This window comes from Festucalex cinctus, chromosome 15 (assembly GCF_051991245.1).
Source record: "Festucalex cinctus isolate MCC-2025b chromosome 15, RoL_Fcin_1.0, whole genome shotgun sequence".
NCBI classification, from domain to species: Eukaryota; Metazoa; Chordata; class Actinopteri; order Syngnathiformes; family Syngnathidae; genus Festucalex; species Festucalex cinctus.
The window spans coordinates 10,052,647-10,072,304 of NC_135425.1; the positions used below are offsets into that span (position 1 = coordinate 10,052,647).

Below are 19,658 nucleotides of genomic sequence, written 5' to 3' on the forward strand. Positions count from 1 at the left end.
TAGACTTTAGTTTATAAGTTATCATCAAGTTAGCAGATTTTTTCTAGACTAAATTTTATGTTCTGGCTGAACATTGTGGAGTTTAAATGAACAATGTTTAATTCTCTATTGTTTGGTGTTAATTTGACAGCACATTTCCATTGTGAGTTACACATAAATAGCCTGACCTACGTCATACGTACACATTGTCTCTTATTGAGAGAAATGTGCAAGCAAGTCTTACCTCAGTAATGGTATATGATAGCATTAGTCACCCTCTCTTTTTGACAGCAAGAGAGTGACAACAGGAATACATAAAACTGTAAAATACAATGTGTTTAGAGTGTCCAGACTCTAGCGAGACCCTCAGTTTTACTTGTCCCCCACACTCTTGACCAGTGGTTCTTAACCTGGGTTCGATCGAATCCCAGGGATTCGGTGAGTCCCTCTCAGGACTTTAGCGGAGGTCAAGACACAAACCGAACTCAAATGACTCATGATGATACGTCCCATTTGCAGGTGATCATGCTACATTGATTGGCCTATCTGTGCTTCAGGAAATTTGGTCCACTCAGTAGTTGACTCATGGTTGTTGTGATGGTACATCGTTGATTTTTCTATTATTGTAACCCTCTCATACTAATTACGTCGAGCAAAAAAAAAAAAAAAGAAAGTGGTCAGATGAATATTATTGCATCTGGTGCCCCAAGGTTCAATCATCACATCTAATCCATACATCATGGACCTCACCGCTGTCTCACAAACATTCCACTTCATTAGATGTTCTTTTATATAGAAGGTTTATAATAACTTAAGTTTATGTGAACGCCACGGGTGTAAGCTCTGAAATATTTTTTGAATTATGTTTCTATCTGCATAAAGAGCTGAGATATCAATTATTTTGTAGGTATTGACAATATTGTTGAATTTCCAGGAAAAATTCAGGTTTTCGGGGTTGACTCTAAAGTCACCCATAGGTTTTAGAGGCATGTTTTGCCAGGTGCTTTAGGCCGTTAATGGGTTAATCTGTCATAAATTACATATATGAGCACACCCATTTGAAATTTTGACAACTTTCGAACTTTCACAGAATGCTGTTCCAGACTAAAATGAAACCAGACATTGTTTTGCCAACGAGTTTCTCACTTGTTTAAGGATGGCGGTGTCTTGTACCTCTCCTGGAGATGTGGATCGGCTTGGACCTGCTGACTTAGTGTGGCTCGTCTCCCTGGAGCCATAACGCTCACAGGAGTAGTAACGTTGCTTCTCCCCTGCAGAGGAGTGATGCCTTCTCTCGTGCGGGCGACTACGGTCACGCTCCCTCGCTCGTTCTCTAGACATACCTTCAGCTGAGGGGTCTGTGAAAGAGCCTAAGGGAAAAATGCACAAAATGACAACACTGGAGCTTCATCTTAGGTGTCTTTTGGAAAGTAACCCATTTGTTCCTTGACCTAAGGGTATTGGTTGTATTATTAGCAGTGAAGTTTAAAAAGGAATTCGGTTTAAAAAAATATATATATATCAATAGAAAAACAAGAAAAAAAGATTTAAAAAAAATGTAAACAAAAAAATCTGATATTTTTTGATGAAAATGTGTTTATATTGGAGATTAAACCTGTCAAATTACAGGAATGTTTGTTTAGATTTGAATTTGAACAGTGTTAATTTGTGGAATCATTTTGGTACTGACTTGAAAAGATGCAAGTCAATTGTTGAGTTTAAAAGTAAAGTTCAAGAGCATGATTTAAATCAGACACGAGCTAGTAAAATTGCAGAAATGTATTTTTTATTTTTTTGATGTACCATTCTGAGTGTAATGAAAATTGTATGTGTGAGTATGAGGATGTATTATTATGTGTGTATGCCTATGAAATTCATGTACATATATACGCTACTGACAAATGTACACATGTTAAAGTGTAATTGTAATTGTTTACACGAGCAGGATTACACATTTTCTTTTATTGTAATATATTAATGTACTGTGTTAATAATGAAATAAGTTAAAAGATACAAAGAATAATGGGTAGGACTAGATATATTTTTAACTTCTTCCTACTCCTTTTGGACATGTAAACCATCACGAATGATTGATATGAGTTTCTTCTTTATATTTTTATCTGCTACTTGTTTTTGTTTTTATGCTAATAAACAAACAGTGGTATTGGAGGATCTGTTTCTTGCCTGTGTCGTGGAAACATTGCAGAAGAAAAAAAATGTACTTTTGCATTTACACACAAAAAAGTAAGAATGATGATCGAGATTTTTGATTGTAAGGGACTGGAATGTTGGCTTTTGATTTGATTTGATACAAAATTGTAAAAGCACAAAAGTGTGATGATTGTGAACTTTTTTTTTTTTTAAACTAAAGATTGATCAAAATATTCATCAGTAGCTTTCTGTGTATGACACATAATCAGTCAATAAATAATTAGGGAAGATGTACAACAAACAAATAAGCAAAACATGTTCAAATCTAAGCAATCAACACTGGAATGTGAACACCTGCTTGAAGTTAAGCTAATGGCACTGTGAAATCCCGTTAGTTCAAAGCTGAACGTTTCGGTAAATCACTTTCCTGCGAAGTGCCCTTTATCGCCAACCCTGGTACAGAGAAGACCAAAGGTGCAGACATTTGGCAGGAAGAACAATAACTAACCAAACTGACAGCAAAGCATTCGAGCAGAATCAGGAAAAGCCTGGCTTGTCGTCGGATCAGCCTTATAACTTCTCATTCCCTCGCAGCACGGTAAAGACTGTGGTAGCAAAATGCATTCAGGAGTTGGATGATGACTGGAATTTCATATTGTGAGTTTGCTGTGAAATATATGAGACACATGAGCAATAAAACATTCTATTTCTCCAGGGATATGCCTGGGAACAGATGTCAGGAAACAAAACTGATGTACGGACAACCTGTCCTGCCCTGTTCTCTTATACGCTCACAAGCTCCATGTCTAAATATTTGTCTGCAACATTGAAAAATGCAGTCCTGATTATACTGAGCCTCACCCAGCGGTGACTGACAGTCATTTCGAGGCAGGTGAAATTGTTTCTGCTCACATAACTACTTGTGATGACAGAATGGCATATTTTACATCAGTTCCAAACATCCCATCCCGTGCCTTCATATAATCCATAAAAGAGCCTCTGTCTCATGTCTTTCCAACCTGATAAACGCACATCCCCGTTTGCAAAGACAAAAACGGTAGTGTTATACATTGAGAGGAGGCAAGAAGAACAGCAAGACTATTCAAAAGTGAAAGCTTCAAAACTGGCAGCAGACAAAAAAAAAAAATGCTGCATCACCTTTGGCCAACTTGGCAATCGACTTGAAACACATTATGAAACGTAATCACGGTATGAATTCCTACTCAAGCCCAAATAACATGACTGTTGTAACACTAATTCCGGTGTCAGCTTTTTTACAAGATTAATTAGTAATCAATGTGCATTTGCAGTTTTTGTTTGCTGAATTAACAAGCATATGTTGTACAGTACAATAATTTCCCAGAACAAAAATACAGTACCACCTGTTAAAAAATTGGCCTATACTCTTAAAGTTTATTGAATCTTACTGTGTGGTGTTTGTTGATGATGTTAACATTCATGCTTGCGTCCTTCAGGACAGCTGAACCATAAACTTACTCAGCAAGTGCAGACCACACAATCTGTGCAGTAACTAGCACTCAAGCAGAAATTAGGCAAAACTTGCCGTCACCTAAAATTGCTCTTTATTTTCGTTGACTAAAATTGGATTAACAATAAAATACAATCAGATGACTAAATTATGACTAAAATGTTACTTTTAATCAAAAAACTATAACTAAAACTTTTTTTTTTTTTTGGGGGGGGGGGGGTCAAAATTAAGGATTAGGATTGCAGCCTATAAATTAAAAAAAATGTTTAATCTAATCATCTTTAATAGCAAATGAATTCAATACCAACTAAGTGAAATCATGGCTCTTGAAAACGTCATATAAAGGTGTAAAATCAGTGGCACAAAAAGGGGTACGCAGGATATGCACCGCATAGGGGCGCTGAGCCAGAGGGGGGCGCCAAAGCGATGGGAGTCAAAATATTTGGAGCACGTGTAATGATCAAATAACAAAGGCACGTCACTTATTAGGCGCTCCTCTGCTCCGTGACAGTCGCTTCCTCTACTCTCGCTTGTTTTTTGTTTTGTTTTTTAAATTGAATTAGTTTAACTGATTTTCAGGGCAGCTCTGTTAGTTTCATGAGTTTTAGTTATTTCAAAAATGCTTAGTTTGAGTAGTTTTTGAGGATTGTGATTTATTTAATTAACTTAATTTTAAAAAAATTACAAGAAAAACTTTAAAATGTAAAAAAGTAAAGAAATTAATTAACTGATTTATTTAAATGACTTAATAAACACCATGGTAAAAAAAATACAAATAAATAAATACTGCATTTCTTACCTAATTGGTGTGTTTCAGCTGAGGTAAATGAAAAAGCAGGCAAGGTGAGTTGAGGCATTGGAGCCAAAAGTCAAGCACACAAAATTGTCGCCTGGGAGCGACGTCATCTGAAGGTGTTTTTCTATTGGCTGCTGATACAAAACATCACTTGTGTGCGACACTTTCAAACGTTCTTAGTCTGGTTACTATAGAAATAAATATACTTAAAATCACAATTAAAATAATCCCAAAGGCTCATGTATTAAATTAATTATCAAAGATGAAAACGGAGGACGTTTTCGCTATACAGTAACTATAGTTACCGTCAATTTAGTTAGTTTGTATAGTATAGTTGTAAAGTATAGTTTGTTATTGTTCTTTTAAATTTCTTTGTTAATGAAAGTGTTTTTTCAATTTTTGTTTTATTTATCTTGATAGTTTTTGTTAACTAAAATAACAGAGGACAAACTGTTCTTCAAATCTCAGAATTTCATATTTCCACTACAGAGAATGCGTTGAACACTGGGTGCTGCTGCTTATTTATTACTGTATATATCTTTTTTTGGTTTTGATTAAAGAGACAGTGTGTAGAATTTAGTGCCATCTAGTGGTAAACTAATAGAATGCAACAACCTAAAGATTGCAACGACCTATGTAACATAACTAGCGATTACGTTTTAAAAAATGCTTATTGCTGCAATAGAACAATGAATGAACATTGGAAAAATCAAATCATACTACTCAATTTCTGAAAAGCTGATCACCTGCTGTAATATTATTGGCATCGTGTCAAAACCTCATAAAGTAAATGGTTGGCAAAATGGTATTTGCGGTATTTCATGTGTCTGCATACCCCTCAGAAAGTAGGTAGTTGTGCCCCTGCGTAAAATGATGACACCCATATCACAGTACAAGTATGACACATTAGCTTAATTATTATTATACTGGTAAATAATAGGTAAATCCAATACGTTTTCCAGACCAATGCCAGAATGATTACTCGCCTCATGAGTGGTCACCGATACTGATACCAAGTACTGATAACAGTAGTACAAAGCCACTTCTAATAAAGTTAAAATAAAATAAAAAAATGAATACAATGATTTACAAACCAATGTTCAACCTATATCTAATTGAATACATTACAACGACAAGATATTCAATGTTCAAATTGATCAACTTCATAATGTTTAGCAAATAATCATTAACTTCGAATTTTACGTCTGCAACACATTCCAAAAGAGCTGGGACAGTGTCAACTGTAAAAATAAACAACTTTCAGCCATGCCATTTGACACCTGATCGAGCTCAGGTAAATAAAACGAGTTGAAATCACAAGATTTATAACCGCTATAAAGTGAAAACACACAAGTAATTTCGATATTTTTGACTTACCAGAAACAGTACTCGTCGGCTGCACCGCTGTATCTCTCTCCAAGGATTTCTGCTTTTTGTCTTTGTCCTTGTCCCTGCGTCGGTGGCATCGGTGGTGGTGATGATGGTGGTGGACTCGGTCCTGGCCTTGGACCGTTCCAGTCCCCACTGATGATTGATGCTGGCCTGGTCGCATCAGGTTATAATCCTTCAGAACGACCTCTTGGTTGTGCTGCGGGGTGAGCGAGGAAGCTGAGCGTCTTATGGGACTGAGGTCAACAATTGGCTGGAAATGGAAAGCAAGCAGAGGAGTGAGGAGAATGTACAGTGATGGTGTCACAGATTCGTGATGTTAACCAAACCAGTTGACTGGATCATGACAATAGTCACACAACACATGATGTATGGGGAGAGATTTGTCTCACAAATATTCACACTAGTATTGTTCCAATACCGATTCTGATATCGGCAGATGTGCCGATACTGCATTAAAACAGTGGTATCGGTGAGTACTCACAAGTAACACGCCGATACCGTTAATTCTAACACTAATATAGGATTTTGGATGCAGCACCTTGTGTGTTGCTCGTGCACGACATTCACCGATATGTTCACTGCATGCCGATCCAAGATATCCTATTGGCCCTTGAATGCTCTGAACCAATGACAGGACAGCTTTTTCATGTTGAGGGAAAAAAAAAACCCGTTAGGTATCGTATGGTATCGGCCGATACGGCAAAGCTGGGTATCAGAATCGGTATCGGGGGGCCAAAAAACGGTATCGGAACAACACTAATTCACACAAATAAATTCGTGTTTTTCAGATACACAAATATATCTGCGATTTTCACATTTTTTTTGTGTGCATTTTCCACGAGTTGTCAAAATCGTGGATTGTCACGCACCCACATTTATTTTTGAGACAATCATCACACTGTTTCGAGATTTTCACACATACAAGCCCTCAGATATTCACGCGTCTAAGTCCAGTTCCTCCTCCATCCACGGGGAGGCAGTGTTGCTGTTTCAATTGAACGGGAACGAGCCGTTTCTTGTTTAAAATTAGAAATTGAAAAATAGAAAATCGAGTACTTACTGACCTTCCATTATGTGTTTGTTTTGCACAAGTCGGGAAACAAAATGTGTTAGTTTGTTTCCCTTGAGCTTGTTTTACCTTCACTACGAGTCACCTAAAGATGAGTCAATTTTGCATGCAAATACTGCACCAATTAATTTGTTTTTGTTTTTTACTGTTTGTTTTGTTGTCCTTGATTCAACTTTAGTAACTGGTATTCTCCCCAAACTAAAATAGATAAAACAGCACCTTATTTGTTGGGAAGTGCATGACTCATTTTGTAGTTCCGTGTGCGTGCATGTGTGTAGTCCAAAGTACAACCAGTAGAAACATTCAGGTACAACAATAGTACCACAACATAGAAGACAAACATTACTAGGTCATCTGGTATGTTCTTGTAAAATCATACCACTATCAAAATGGGCGCTGACTAGTTACTGAGCAGTGAATGAGACAAAAATAGTTATTCCAAAGCAGGAAAACGAGTCTTTGTCCCTGCTCTGTTTCAGTCACAAAAACACGCACAAAGATTCACAGAAAACTACATGCAACAGACACACACATTTTAAAGAATCTGTAGTCTGTAGAAAACTGTAGTACTGTTATTCAAAACTAGAGTAGTAGTGCTAAAAAAATAAAATTTTGACTCGGGATGTTCGATACCACTTTATATATATTAGGGGTGTCAAAATTAGTGCGTTAATTTTGAGTTAATTTAAAGTTTCTTTAACGCCACTCATTTTTTTTATTGATTAATGAATGCCCCTTCCTTGGAAAGCCTGTACTGAGGGAATTCCAGTCACAATACAGCAGACACATCCACGTCACAATTTAGCAGTAATAAATGTAATATTAATGCATCTATTTTTGAAGACTGGGGTCAAGTTGTATCTTACAATTTTAAAAAATGTGCAGAATTTTACAAGTTACTACATGTTAAAGATTAGAAAAGAAAAAATCACTGAGCTGTCACCAATGTCTGACATATGCAATTATGCCATCTAGTGGTGGAAAATGACCTCCACACAAATTAATATCACACTTATTTACGTTACAGCAATTTTAACTCAAAGATGCAGAAATATTTCTATTTAACATTTTTACCACTTTTATTTATTTATTTATATTATTTGTTTTATTTCAGAATTTGCCAGTCTTACCGATTCAACATATCAGCATTGCTTTTTTTTTTTTTTTAACCACTTTTATGTTAGCAAGAGTATGAAAACTAAAATATTTTATTGTACATTTAGAAACGATATATATCATGCAATTACGATTAAACATTTTAATCGCCTGACACCCCTTTTATATATATATATATATATAATGTACGATATGTATATATACCCCCTCCTCCCAAATTAAAAACAAAACAAAAAACAATGACAGATAATTTTAAAGAAAATCCTATATATCGCATTTTTCCCATAAAATTGCATGAAATTAATGGCAATTTTCTGTTCTTCTAATTTTTAGTTCCTATTTGCAAAATGGCCAGTATGGAATTTTTATTTCATGTATCTCTGTATGCAATTTGACCAATTATGCTGCATATATCGCAGGGTCACTTTTCTCTATGAGGATGCAAACTGCACTGAGATGACGGGAAGCTCACAGGCACAAAGACGGACATTAGAGAGGAGAAAGGAGAGGAACAAAGAGGTGGCACAACAGGTGGTACATACTGCCAGGTGGGTCCCAGGGGCGTGGCGAGGGTGGCTCCGCTATCAGACAGCACACACAAGAGGGAGGTGGGCAAAATATTAGCAATGGGCATCCAAATTAGGAGAAAGCGAAGACAAAAGAGGAGAGACTGCTGAAGTTAAAGGTTGGCAGTAGCACATCAGTTTTTCACCAACATTCTATAAAAAGATCATAATCACTTGAAGTTCATAAAGAAGCACATTCTGGCTAGGCAGTTGGTCCTTATTTCCCATCACCGAAATATATAACACATGTTGAACTGGGTGCACATTCTTTCAATAATGTTAAGAGTATGATCTTCCTTTGCATAAACTGTGTGAGAATATGAGACACACGATGCAAAAGAATTTAAATGTGGTTCAATTGCCAATGTATGTGTTTCTGTACCTTCACTCTGACTCAAACTATTTCTTTTGTTGTTTAACATGCATAATGCCAACCTCTTCTTCCAACAAGCCACAAAGCAACACAGGAAGAGTGCATGTCAGGTGACGCAGGAGAGCAGGGGGACAAAGAGCGGGAGATAAACTAGCGAGAGCGGGATAATTACCACGGACAAAAAAATAAAACAAAAACTAACCCTAAATAAATACGCAGAAAAAAAGAAAAGCTAGTACAGTTCACCACAATCGTACTAAAATTAAACAAGTTAAATTGATTAATTCACTGAAAATGTCAAATAAAATGCTTGTTTTTCATGATTAAAACTTAATTATGGATAGTGGCGTACAATGTGAGTTTTCATTATGAAGATTACCTGGCAAATTTAAAGTAAAACATTTGAATAAAAATCACTTGTTTCAGGAGGACAGAGGAAATGTTTTATATAATTTATGTGTGCTGAAGAGGTCCAGGTGGTTATATCTTTTTTTTTTTTTTTTCAGTATAAGAGGCTGTTTGTTTTGTTGCAGTTATGTTACATTCTCTTTCAATGTATTGAAACGGAGAGGCCATTTCCTTTATTGTGTTCCGCTAAACCAGTGGTGTCCAAACTACGGCCCGGGGGCCATTTGCGGCCCCCCGTCCATTTTTTCAGTGGCCTGCGACATATGCTAGAAATGGCATTTGACTCAGTTCAAATAAAATAAAACAAAAATGTTTGGAGATGGTCAAAGTAAGAAGGGAGGGTATCGAAAAACAGGTGCCATTAAAGGTTAATAATGATATATATATATATATATTGTTACCGAAATAAAATAAAAACTAAAATACTTTTTAAAAAAACGAAAACTAAATGAAACTACATTTTATGTTTACAAAACAAACTAAAACTAACTAATTATAGCAAACGTCCTTCGTTTTAGTCTTTGGTAATTAATTTAATGCATGAGCCTTTGGGGATGATTTAAAATGTGATTTTTAGTAGATTTATTTTGATATAAACCGGAATAATGACGTTTGAAAGTATGTCACACAGAAGTGACGTCATCTTAGCAGCAGCCAATAGAAAAGCACCTTCAGATGACATTGCGCCCATGGTGTTTTTTAAATATTGCACACAAGTAATACACATTAAAAAAAAAAAAAAAAAACTAATACTAATAGTGAAACTAACAAACTAAACTAAAACTAAGCATTTTTTAAAGAACTAAACTAATAAAACTTAACTAAAATGAAAAATTCCAAAACTATAATAACCCTACTGCCATATTACAAATAAATTGGTTTATATACTGTAGCATTTTTCTAAACATGCAAAAGCACAAATAAATTATTTGTACAATTTTTAGGACTAAACACAATTTCTCTTAATAACATTATGTGGCCCTTGCGTCCTTCTGATTTTCTCTATGTGGCCCTCAAATGAAAAAGTTTGGACACCGCTGCTCTAAACTCAAAACATTTTTCTTATTGAAGCGTGAAAATGTATTGGCAGATAAAACTAAAGTTACAAAGCGACGGACTGGCTAAAAATGGGCTTCTTCAGGGGTGGGCTCATGAATCTTGACTGAGCTAGCACATGCAGAGAGCAGTCTAATTAAGTGAGAAGTCCATAGAAGTATTTTGTCTACATTAAAGTGAACTTTAAAGGTGAAAAGTGGCCGCTTAATTGGTTGTTTACAAATTCTAGGGTTAGGCTGTTGTGTAGGCTAATTTACTTGGCAGCTTGACTGGGCGATGATCAACCACTGTCAATCAATTGCGGATCAGGCTTCAATCTCTCAAACAAAATCCTGTCCAAAGCAAAAGGTACACAAAGCTAAATTGAGTTTTGTGGGATGCACAGGTCGGCTTAAGCTTACAAGCATTGGAAACGAAGCACAGGATTTGGGTCTGGTGATGTGACTGCACACTTAATGACTAGTGCAATCTGGCGGCTTCTAAGTGCTAACTCCACGAGTGTCGTCTTTATAAGTGTGTTTCTGTGCTTGCACTCACTTTTTTAGACTCTGGGCAGAATAAGTAGCAACCCTAAGGCTCCTATCTCGTTGTCATGGTAATGAAAGTCTTACTGTGCACTGGCCCTGCAGCATAGGGGACGGTTGAGCAGTGGCTCGTATTCATTAGAGAGGACCATCTGCTCAAATCAGGCTCATGATTGATCCTTGGCATATTTCTTTAAAACCATGATACAACCATGTTATTGACTCATTTGGTCCCAATAATGTGTAAATACGTTTTTTTTTATGTTTTTAAGTGTGCCAAAGACGTATTTATATGTTTCTTTGTTGTTGTTTTTTAATGCTAGAGCATACAGAAGGCTTTGATGCAGCCTCTCAACTGTAAAGAACGGTTGCAGAAATGGTAGTTATTACACAAACGGCCAGCAGGTGGCAGCAGATCAAAGGAGATCAACCAGAGCCATGTAAAAAAAAAAAGCTAAATTACTTACAATTTTGAATAATTTGTGAAAACTGATGAAACATAGCTCTCTTCTAATGCTAATTGCTGCAAAACGGAAACAGATAGAAACATACTTTTTTTCCCTGATGAAAGAAGAGACTTTAATCTTTCTTTTGATAGGTTCCATGCTTTTATAGCAATAGAACACAATATTCTGTGAGCCTTTCAAAAATCAGTCAAAATCCAGTAAAACAGCCGGGAGCGAACGGGATTGCTTCTGTGAAAATGGCTGGGAGTGAATGAGTTAAGACACCTGTTTAAAATTTTGTGGAAATGCTCAGTTCATTTATGCCCCATTTAAAGGAATATGTAACCAAACTGATTTCATTATGGAGCAAGATAATGGCCTAAAACACCAATGGCCAATAAGTTTATCAGATCCAGAAATAAAAATGTTATTGTTCATCTTTCGTCTCATACTCGCCCAATATAAAGGAATTGGCCTCACCGTTCCCAGTTCATTTGTGAGGGGCGTGTAGTTGCAGAGATACAGTGGCGATATTTCCAAAAAGAACCATTTGAGAGCAAATACTTGAAGAAATAGACACGTGGTTCTGAATAGCGAGGAGCTTACGTAGTACTCTGCATTGAGTCGAGGCAGAGAAGCTGCTCGTCCGTGGCCTTCCAGGCCGGGGTATGCCTCTGTGTCTGAGATGTTCTCAACCGGCTTCATTTCAACCACTTCCTGAAAATACAAGCAGCAGATCGTTGATCGTTTTAGTTGCTCTTGGTTGTGGCGATTTTTTTATTTACTGTGAGTGAGTGTGTGTAAACCTGAGGCCTTGTAGAACACTGTACATCTTCTGACTGGCCTCTCTGTAGTTTCCTCCACCCTTTGGATCTCAGAGCTGCTAAAGAAACATCTCCAGACTGGGAGTGTTTTATGGAACTCTTCTGGTCAAGTCTGTGAAGAAAAAACAATCAAAATGTGTATTATCATTTTATATATGAGCTGCAGGGAATTTCAAATTGGCTAACTTTTTAAGCAGTGTTAGACGAGGATTTTAGTGGGAGCAGCCAGTGAACGGTGCAGCTAATTTCAATTCAAGTAGAGTATTTTAAGTAGGGCCAGACCGATTAATCAGCCGACTGATAAGGCTCTATCAAAATAATAATAATAATAATAATAATAATGATCTGGTGGATCGGACCAATCACAGAGCGACATTGTATTTGGGGCGTGAGTCCCGCCTTTCCCGAGCAAATCACCGTGAAGCAGTACCAGATTGATATTGTGGAGAACTCACTTGAGTGAATCACAATATCAATCTGGCTATTGTCAGGTTATTGGAGCAGGGAAACATCCAAAACCTGCAGGACTCCGGCCCTCGAGGATCGCACACCACTGGTCTACTGTACTGAGTGTCCAATAGATAAGTAGAGCTACACCAGAACACAGAAATATGCTTGCATTTGATTCATTTTTTTCTTTTTGTATTTTTTCACAATTCATTATTCATACATGTCAAATTTCCGACATTTTTGGCAATTTTATGGACATGTGGTAATTTTATGCCTCTCTTCCTCCTTTTTTGGACATTTTATGGATATTTTTTCTGCCTTTGCTATCAATTTTTCTGACATTTTTGGCAACATTTTTTTGGTGATTTTCGGGATTTCTGCTTTTGGTTTTGGACATTCTTTAGTTACTCTTTGAATGCTTTCTTTTCTGCTTTTTTTTTTTTTTTTCTTCAATTCCAAAAACGTAATACGGTATTTTATTTTGATTTTAGACATTTTCTGGTTACTTTTTTTTTTTAATTCTTTTTTTTTTTTTTTTTTTTTTTTACAATTACAATTTTACAATTTTTTTAACAATTCTTTGACATGTTTGACAATTTCAGGGACATTTTATGGTAAATTTCAGCTTTTGATTTCTCTTCCTTTTCGGACATTTTATGGCTATTTCTTGGACATTTTTCCAAGTTTTTTCCATCTCTTTTTCTGACTTAAAAATGTTGACTGACATTTTTTTTTTCAATAATTAATTATTCATTTTTATATTTAATCATTAATTCATGTAAATATTTAATCTGAAAAATAAAAACAAATATGTATTTTTTTTTTTATTTTTTTTTTTTTAGAAATCCATAGGGAGCCACTAGAGGGGGACTAAAGAGCCACTGTGGCTCCAGACCCACAAGTTGCAGACCCCTGCGCTAATATGTATCGAGTGTCTTGACTTGACTCACTTCCATCTGAATTTTGGCCCGTTTTATTGTTGCTTCACTTCCAGTTGGTATTATACTGTTTAACGTTTCAGCATATCAACTAAAAATGATAAGTCTGGAGCATGCTGTACTTCATAATAAATGAAATCAGTCAGCTACCTGTGACAAAAAGTATAGAAAATGGATGGATGATCATGTAAAGAATAGTTTGTAATTGTGGAAGGTGACTCATGGTGCTGCTCTCCTTCTGAATCTTATTATTCTACACCTCACACACATCACTGCTCGCCTTGCCTCATTTATCTCCAAGGTCTATAAAGTTCATCTTTGGCACTCCAGTGGTTTACTTATGCAAAACAACAGTACAGTTTTAGCAGGTGGCCATCTGTTTATTTTTTTTTCCTTCTTACCCGCAAACAATTACTTCCGGCTTATTTATTTGCTATTAGTTACTCCAACAATGCTGTAACATGGATTAAATTTTAGTATGAAACAGTGGTCAATTACTTTACTCACGGCTGTTTTTGATAACATCTTCCCCAATGTTGGCACATTGATTTATGCTAATGATGGAGTTATCGATACTGATGACATGCACAATGTTTCTCAATGCCACTATGACGGGGTCACCAATGTGGTGTCCACCTAAAGAATTGAATTAGAATGAATGACCAAGGGAATGTCTGCAATTAGCAACTGTGCAAATTCTCCTTGCTCTTCAGATTGTACAATTGGGACTTGCAAGAAGCATATATCCGCTTTAAGCACTGTCTTACCAAGGCATTTAATCTGATGGTCGCTAATTTTTGGTTGTAGCCTTACGCTGTAGTATTCTGTTATCTATTTTGTTGCTCTGTTCCTTTGTCGTTTACTTCTTATCTAAGCTTTTAAAATCCACCTGCCAACTAACTACAGTCCTAAATTAGCCTTTGGCCTCAAATTGCATATTTACAGGTGGATGCTCTTGAATCCCGTATCCAATGTCATTTCTTTGGAATAAATTAACATGAGCATTGAAAATGAAACCAAATGTATGTCACTGACTGCAAACACTCACACTGTGTCCTTGTTAACCGAGGTGGTGGTCGTGGTTGTGACAGGTGGAAGAGGTGACGTCTTTGTTTCTGACTCGGCGTGGAGAGGCTGTTGGGGACTGGGTATTGGGGGCTCAACTTCCTTGATGTGACCAAGAGGAAGAATGGGACGAAACAGTGCCCCTAGTTTACTCTGCAATACAACACAAAGTGATTATTAAAAATAAACATATATATAGACAAGTTAGTACTGTATCTCATTATAGTATTATGCACTTAATATTGCTGACAGAACTCTTTCTAACAAAGCAAAACCAAAAACTCACTAAAATATCTGATTCCACATGAAGCAAGGTCAGGAGTGAACTTTCGTGTACCTGAACTCCTCCTGAAGGATGCTGCTGCTGAAGTCTCTTGGCTCGATTCTGCTTATAGTAGTCAAAAATCATGAGGGCTGCATACACTTTCCCCACAGTCAGTTCATTGTCTGGAAAAGACGGAAAACAGTAGATGGCGCCAGAGTACAAAAAACTAAACACTTACAAAGTACAGTATTGACCACGATTCCTTTGTGTGGTTTTCCAAACAGAAATTGGGAAATTACATTTGTGTGGTGTCACTAGCAGGTCAACAGTCTTCTGCGACAAGCTGGGCCAAACTCTGTTTAATTCTCTTTTCAGATCAATATCACATAGGTGCTGTGCCAAGACTCCTGTGAATGCAAAAAAAATAAATCACATGAAATGTGCTTTATTATTATGCATCATTCCATCTGCAAATAAATGTGAATGCAGAACTTCCTTCCAGTCTCTCACCAGATGCCAGCTTGATCTCGAGGGCTGTGCGAATCAGAGCCATTAGTGTGGAGGTGAAATGCACTGTGTTGTCATCTGCAATCGGCATGTTCATCCTTACCAAACGCTAACAGGCAGAAAAAAAGAGAAGACGGCTTTGTAAACAGGGAAAATTCACACACAACTTCTTTTGCAAGACTCTCAATCTTAAATTTATGTGTAGAAAATTGCAATTACAGGCATACCTCGGTTTTCGAACGCTTCTGTTCTCAACCAAATCGGTTGTCTCAGAACTCGTCCAAAAATTAGTCTCTCAACCAAACTGAAAAAAGCCGAGCGTACCTGAACGCGACTCACTTGGGAGCCAAGCTACCTCGAATGCCCAGGATGCTTCCTCCGTAGCACATTCGTGTTCAAAGTTCATTTGGAGCAGACCTGTTAATTGTTAATTTACGCAACTCTTTTTTTTTTTTTTAGTTTTGCATCGTATATTAGCCCCTAATCATGGATCCAAAGAAAGCCAGTGCAAGTGGTTAAGGCTGGTGAAGAAAAGAGAAAAGTAGTGCGCAGAACTATTGAATTTAAAAAAGAAATGTTTGCATCATTTTAGATATGATATCTAAATAAAACAGTGTCTATTTGTACCCTTTTCTATTTATGGTAAACAGTATACAGTGCAGTTTATGGTGTAAAATAGTTAAAAAAAAAATAATAATAATAATAATAAAAAACAACAACTTGGAACGGATTAAAATTATTTACATTCATTATAATGGGAAAAATTGTTTCGGATTTCGAACAAATCACTTTTAGAACAGCCTTACGGAACGGATTATGTTCGAAAACCGAGGTTTGACTGTATTTGATATTTGAGCTGTAATGTATTAAAAGGATATTGTTCAATTGAGCTGTGAAACTGTGAGATGTTTTAAAATTGGGTATGTTTTGGCACCAAGTAGCACAATTTAAAGTCGACAATCACAGAATATTTAACAATAATATATGTAACATGTTGAGTACCTATTAGATAAACTGTTGTGCTATGATTCTCTCTTGCTAGCTACTGGAGGTGCTACAACAGACTCTTATTGATTCTGAGAATGTACAGCTACTGTATATTCTTGGAGAAGGTAAATTAAAGACTGTACTAAAGAGGGGGAAAAAAATAATATTTCCTTCCCACGCTCAAACACTTTTTACTGATTTTTCAACAGATTTTTTTGTTTTGCTTATTATGTCGTATGTAAGTTGTGGAGTCAAATTCTGAAATATTCTACGCAGCCATTATTGGTTTTAAAGACCGGTAATCCATGACTTCAGTCTGTGATGCATTGTATAAATTGGTCATGCAGATTTCACATAATACAGACATTCACGTTGAGGCAAGGCAGAGTGGTACATGCACATCTGTATATGATATTTGAAGCATCACAAACCGTGCAAAAGACAATGAGAGAGATGAAGTGAAGAAAAAGGAGATGAGAAATAATGGGAAGAAATGCGTAGTATTGTGTACATATGGAAAGTATTGTACTTGTTTTTCAGAAGCACATAGCAGTAGAGAGATATGATATGGATATGAGTGCCAGATACCAAAACAACACATCATGCAAATGGGAAGGAACACCCACTGTAAAGAGGAAATTTGCAAAGTACCCAAGTTCTTATTCTTTAGTTCATATAGTTTCTGTTTTTGCTGCCCCAACAGCCTCACTGGTGCATTCTAACTGTATTGGTACAATATATGGATTATACTATGTAAAGGGAAAGTAAAACTCCCAAAAAAAAAGCTGATTGAGACAAGAAGGTAAGCAGGGAGTGAAATTACTGCAAGGTGATTTAAAAGTGTCATCTAAATGCATTGAAGTGAAATTGAGAACCTCCTTAAGCACCAGTAGCTGCTGCTTCATTAAACTCTAGTAAGTGACTTTGAGAGATGTCTTTATTGAGAAAGACTAAATCTATACCCATCTATTTTCAAGTGAGCTGGAGCCTATCCCAGCTGAATTTGAGTAAGACGAAGAGTCCACCCTGGATTGATCAACCATTCACATTCATACGTATGAACGATTCAGTAGAGAGTAAACAGTTCATACTATTTTGGAATTGGGCGCCCTGTAAATTCAACTTTCAACCACTAGATGGTGCCAGACTTACTTGGTTTGAGGTTTTGAACGAAGAACAACAAAAATTCAATCAAAATGATCTGCTTTAATCCTGCTTTTTAAACCTACAGAAAGCGACAGCAGTAGGTTCATTTTATAATGTACATCTTTGGGCATGATTATTGATGTATTTGAGATAAATTTGTTAGTTTAGAAAAATGGGTACTGTTTACTGTCAACACAGAACAATTGGTACACGGAGTCCCTATCCAGCCTGTTTTCCATTTTTCGAGAAACTAACACACCTGATTCATGATCAGGATCGTTATCAGGCTTCTGCAAAGCTTGATGATTAGCTGATCATTAGATTCAGCTGTGCTGAAGGACGGAGACATGGAAAACAGGCTGGATAATGGCTCTCGAGGACCGAACTTGGCCACTCCTGCTGTAAAATATTTTTGTGTATCCATTGCCCTTGCCCTGTGTGTTTAAATGTGTTTGTATTTTAATCATGCGTTTAAAAATCTTTAAAAAAATACAATTAAGTGCTATAAAATGCTATGAAAATATGCCTAAGAGCAGGGATGGGTAACTGGCGGCCCGCGGGCCACATATGATCCACAACCACACTTTGAGTGGCCCCTTGATTCATTTTCCACTCTAAAATGTTTGTTTTCAATTTATTTATTTATTTTTTTAAACAAACTCCCCAAATTCTTAAGAAAATGTTGATTAAATATTTGTTTTCCATAGAAAATATGCCAGGAATTTGGGAAAAAATAAATCCTGGTAAATCCAAAATCCGAAAAAATATTGGGGGAAAAAAGAAACAAAAATACACAAATATGCGAATCAAAAAATCGAAATGTGAATATGCAGGGGTTGACAGTTATTTTAAGTTGTAATTGTAACATCACCAATCACCACTAAATGGCAGACATGTCTTAGTTTCACTTAAACTAGGTCTTATAGTACTGCCCTATACTACAACGTGAAGAGGCCTAATCATTTTTTGTGGATTTGGAATGCTATATCATACTAGTCACCACCACTCCAACCACATATTTCCAGTCTGGATTCTGGTCAAAGTTTTACTTTGTACTCCATATGAGAAAAACTTGAGATAATCTATTTAGAAATTATTTTGCAAACCGATCATAGTCATCTACAAAGCATGACAATGCTATGGGCCTGACGGGAAAACAAGCTAGATCAACAGCCCAGGAGATTCTGAATGTAACACACTGACATAAAATTTGGATGGTGTTTGACAGTTGGAAGCAGGATACCAGCAGTGACTGAACGAGGCAAGGCACAGATGAGGGGGGAGGGATTCTACCTTATAGGCGATGCGAGGTGGGCATTTCTTTCCCAAACCTAGAGGAGGGGACATGTCTCGGAGCATCTCGTACATATCACGATAAGTCATACGGCCACTTTCCGCAGAGAGGATAGGAGGAGGCCATGGAGGAAGGAATGGAGATTCCCCATGTGTGAGATGGTACAGGAGTGAGGAAAGTTTCATGGTCAACAAAACCAAACAAGAAAAAAATGGCAAGGAGAGTGGGGAGGGGAAAGAGAAGGGGACACAGAAATCCTTGTTAATAAGATTTCCAGGATATCATGATACGGAATCCTTGTTGAATTGAAGGATTCATGAATGGATCCCCGAGGCGAACGTTAGGGAAAAGGCTCTGGAGAACTACCTGAATGGAGGGATCCAGTCAAAGTTGTGCATTTAGAAGATAGAGTGCATTTTGTGGGAAATGAATACTCCAATGATTAAAGGCCCAGTCTGCCGGTTTCACTCAGGAAAAGGCACTTTTTAAATACAGATTTTAAACAAACTGCTTCTCAAGTGACAGATCTGGGCTTCTCTTAACGTGTGGTGGTGATTTTGTCCTAAACCCAATTTTGTGGTTGTTTTGTAACCAGTGGGACGTTTCTGTGGAAAGACAGTGTTTACACCCCTTCAGCCAATCGCAGAGCTGGGGGGTGGTGTGTCGCAAACGGGGCCGGGCGAATTGTCGGCTGCGTGACGTCACTCCTGCGGCAATTTGAAATCACGCACAGATTTTTTTTTTTCACTCACTCATTCACACATGTAAGCTTCTGTGAGTGAGTGAGTGAGTGAGTGAGTGAGCGAGTGAAAAAAAA

The 19,658-nt window shown here is 36.9% G+C and overlaps 1 protein-coding gene across 10 annotated transcripts in view; it reads right to left on the bottom strand.

The window, feature by feature from the left end:
- Positions 1 to 19,658, bottom strand: part of cacna1bb (calcium channel, voltage-dependent, N type, alpha 1B subunit, b) — a 179,606-nt gene that overhangs the window by 6,880 nt on the left and 153,068 nt on the right. For 5 of the 10 annotated variants that reach the window (XM_077497712.1, XM_077497721.1, XM_077497718.1 and 2 more), the window contains 10 exons: positions 18,841 to 18,937; positions 15,418 to 15,523; positions 15,207 to 15,314; positions 14,980 to 15,089; positions 14,626 to 14,795; positions 12,172 to 12,301; positions 11,972 to 12,082; positions 8,535 to 8,573; positions 5,793 to 6,057; positions 1,126 to 1,349 (listed from right to left, as the gene is read on the bottom strand). In XM_077497712.1, the coding sequence (XP_077353838.1) occupies positions 1,126 to 1,349; positions 5,793 to 6,057; positions 8,535 to 8,573; positions 11,972 to 12,082; positions 12,172 to 12,301; positions 14,626 to 14,795; positions 14,980 to 15,089; positions 15,207 to 15,314; positions 15,418 to 15,523; positions 18,841 to 18,937 (1,360 nt within the window). Of the gene's footprint in view, positions 1 to 1,125; positions 1,350 to 5,792; positions 6,058 to 8,534; positions 8,574 to 11,971; positions 12,083 to 12,171; positions 12,302 to 14,625; positions 14,796 to 14,979; positions 15,090 to 15,206; positions 15,315 to 15,417; positions 15,524 to 18,840; positions 18,938 to 19,658 lie in introns of those variants that run through there. The other 5 variants (XM_077497713.1, XM_077497716.1, XM_077497714.1 and 2 more) reach the window with 4 other exon arrangements.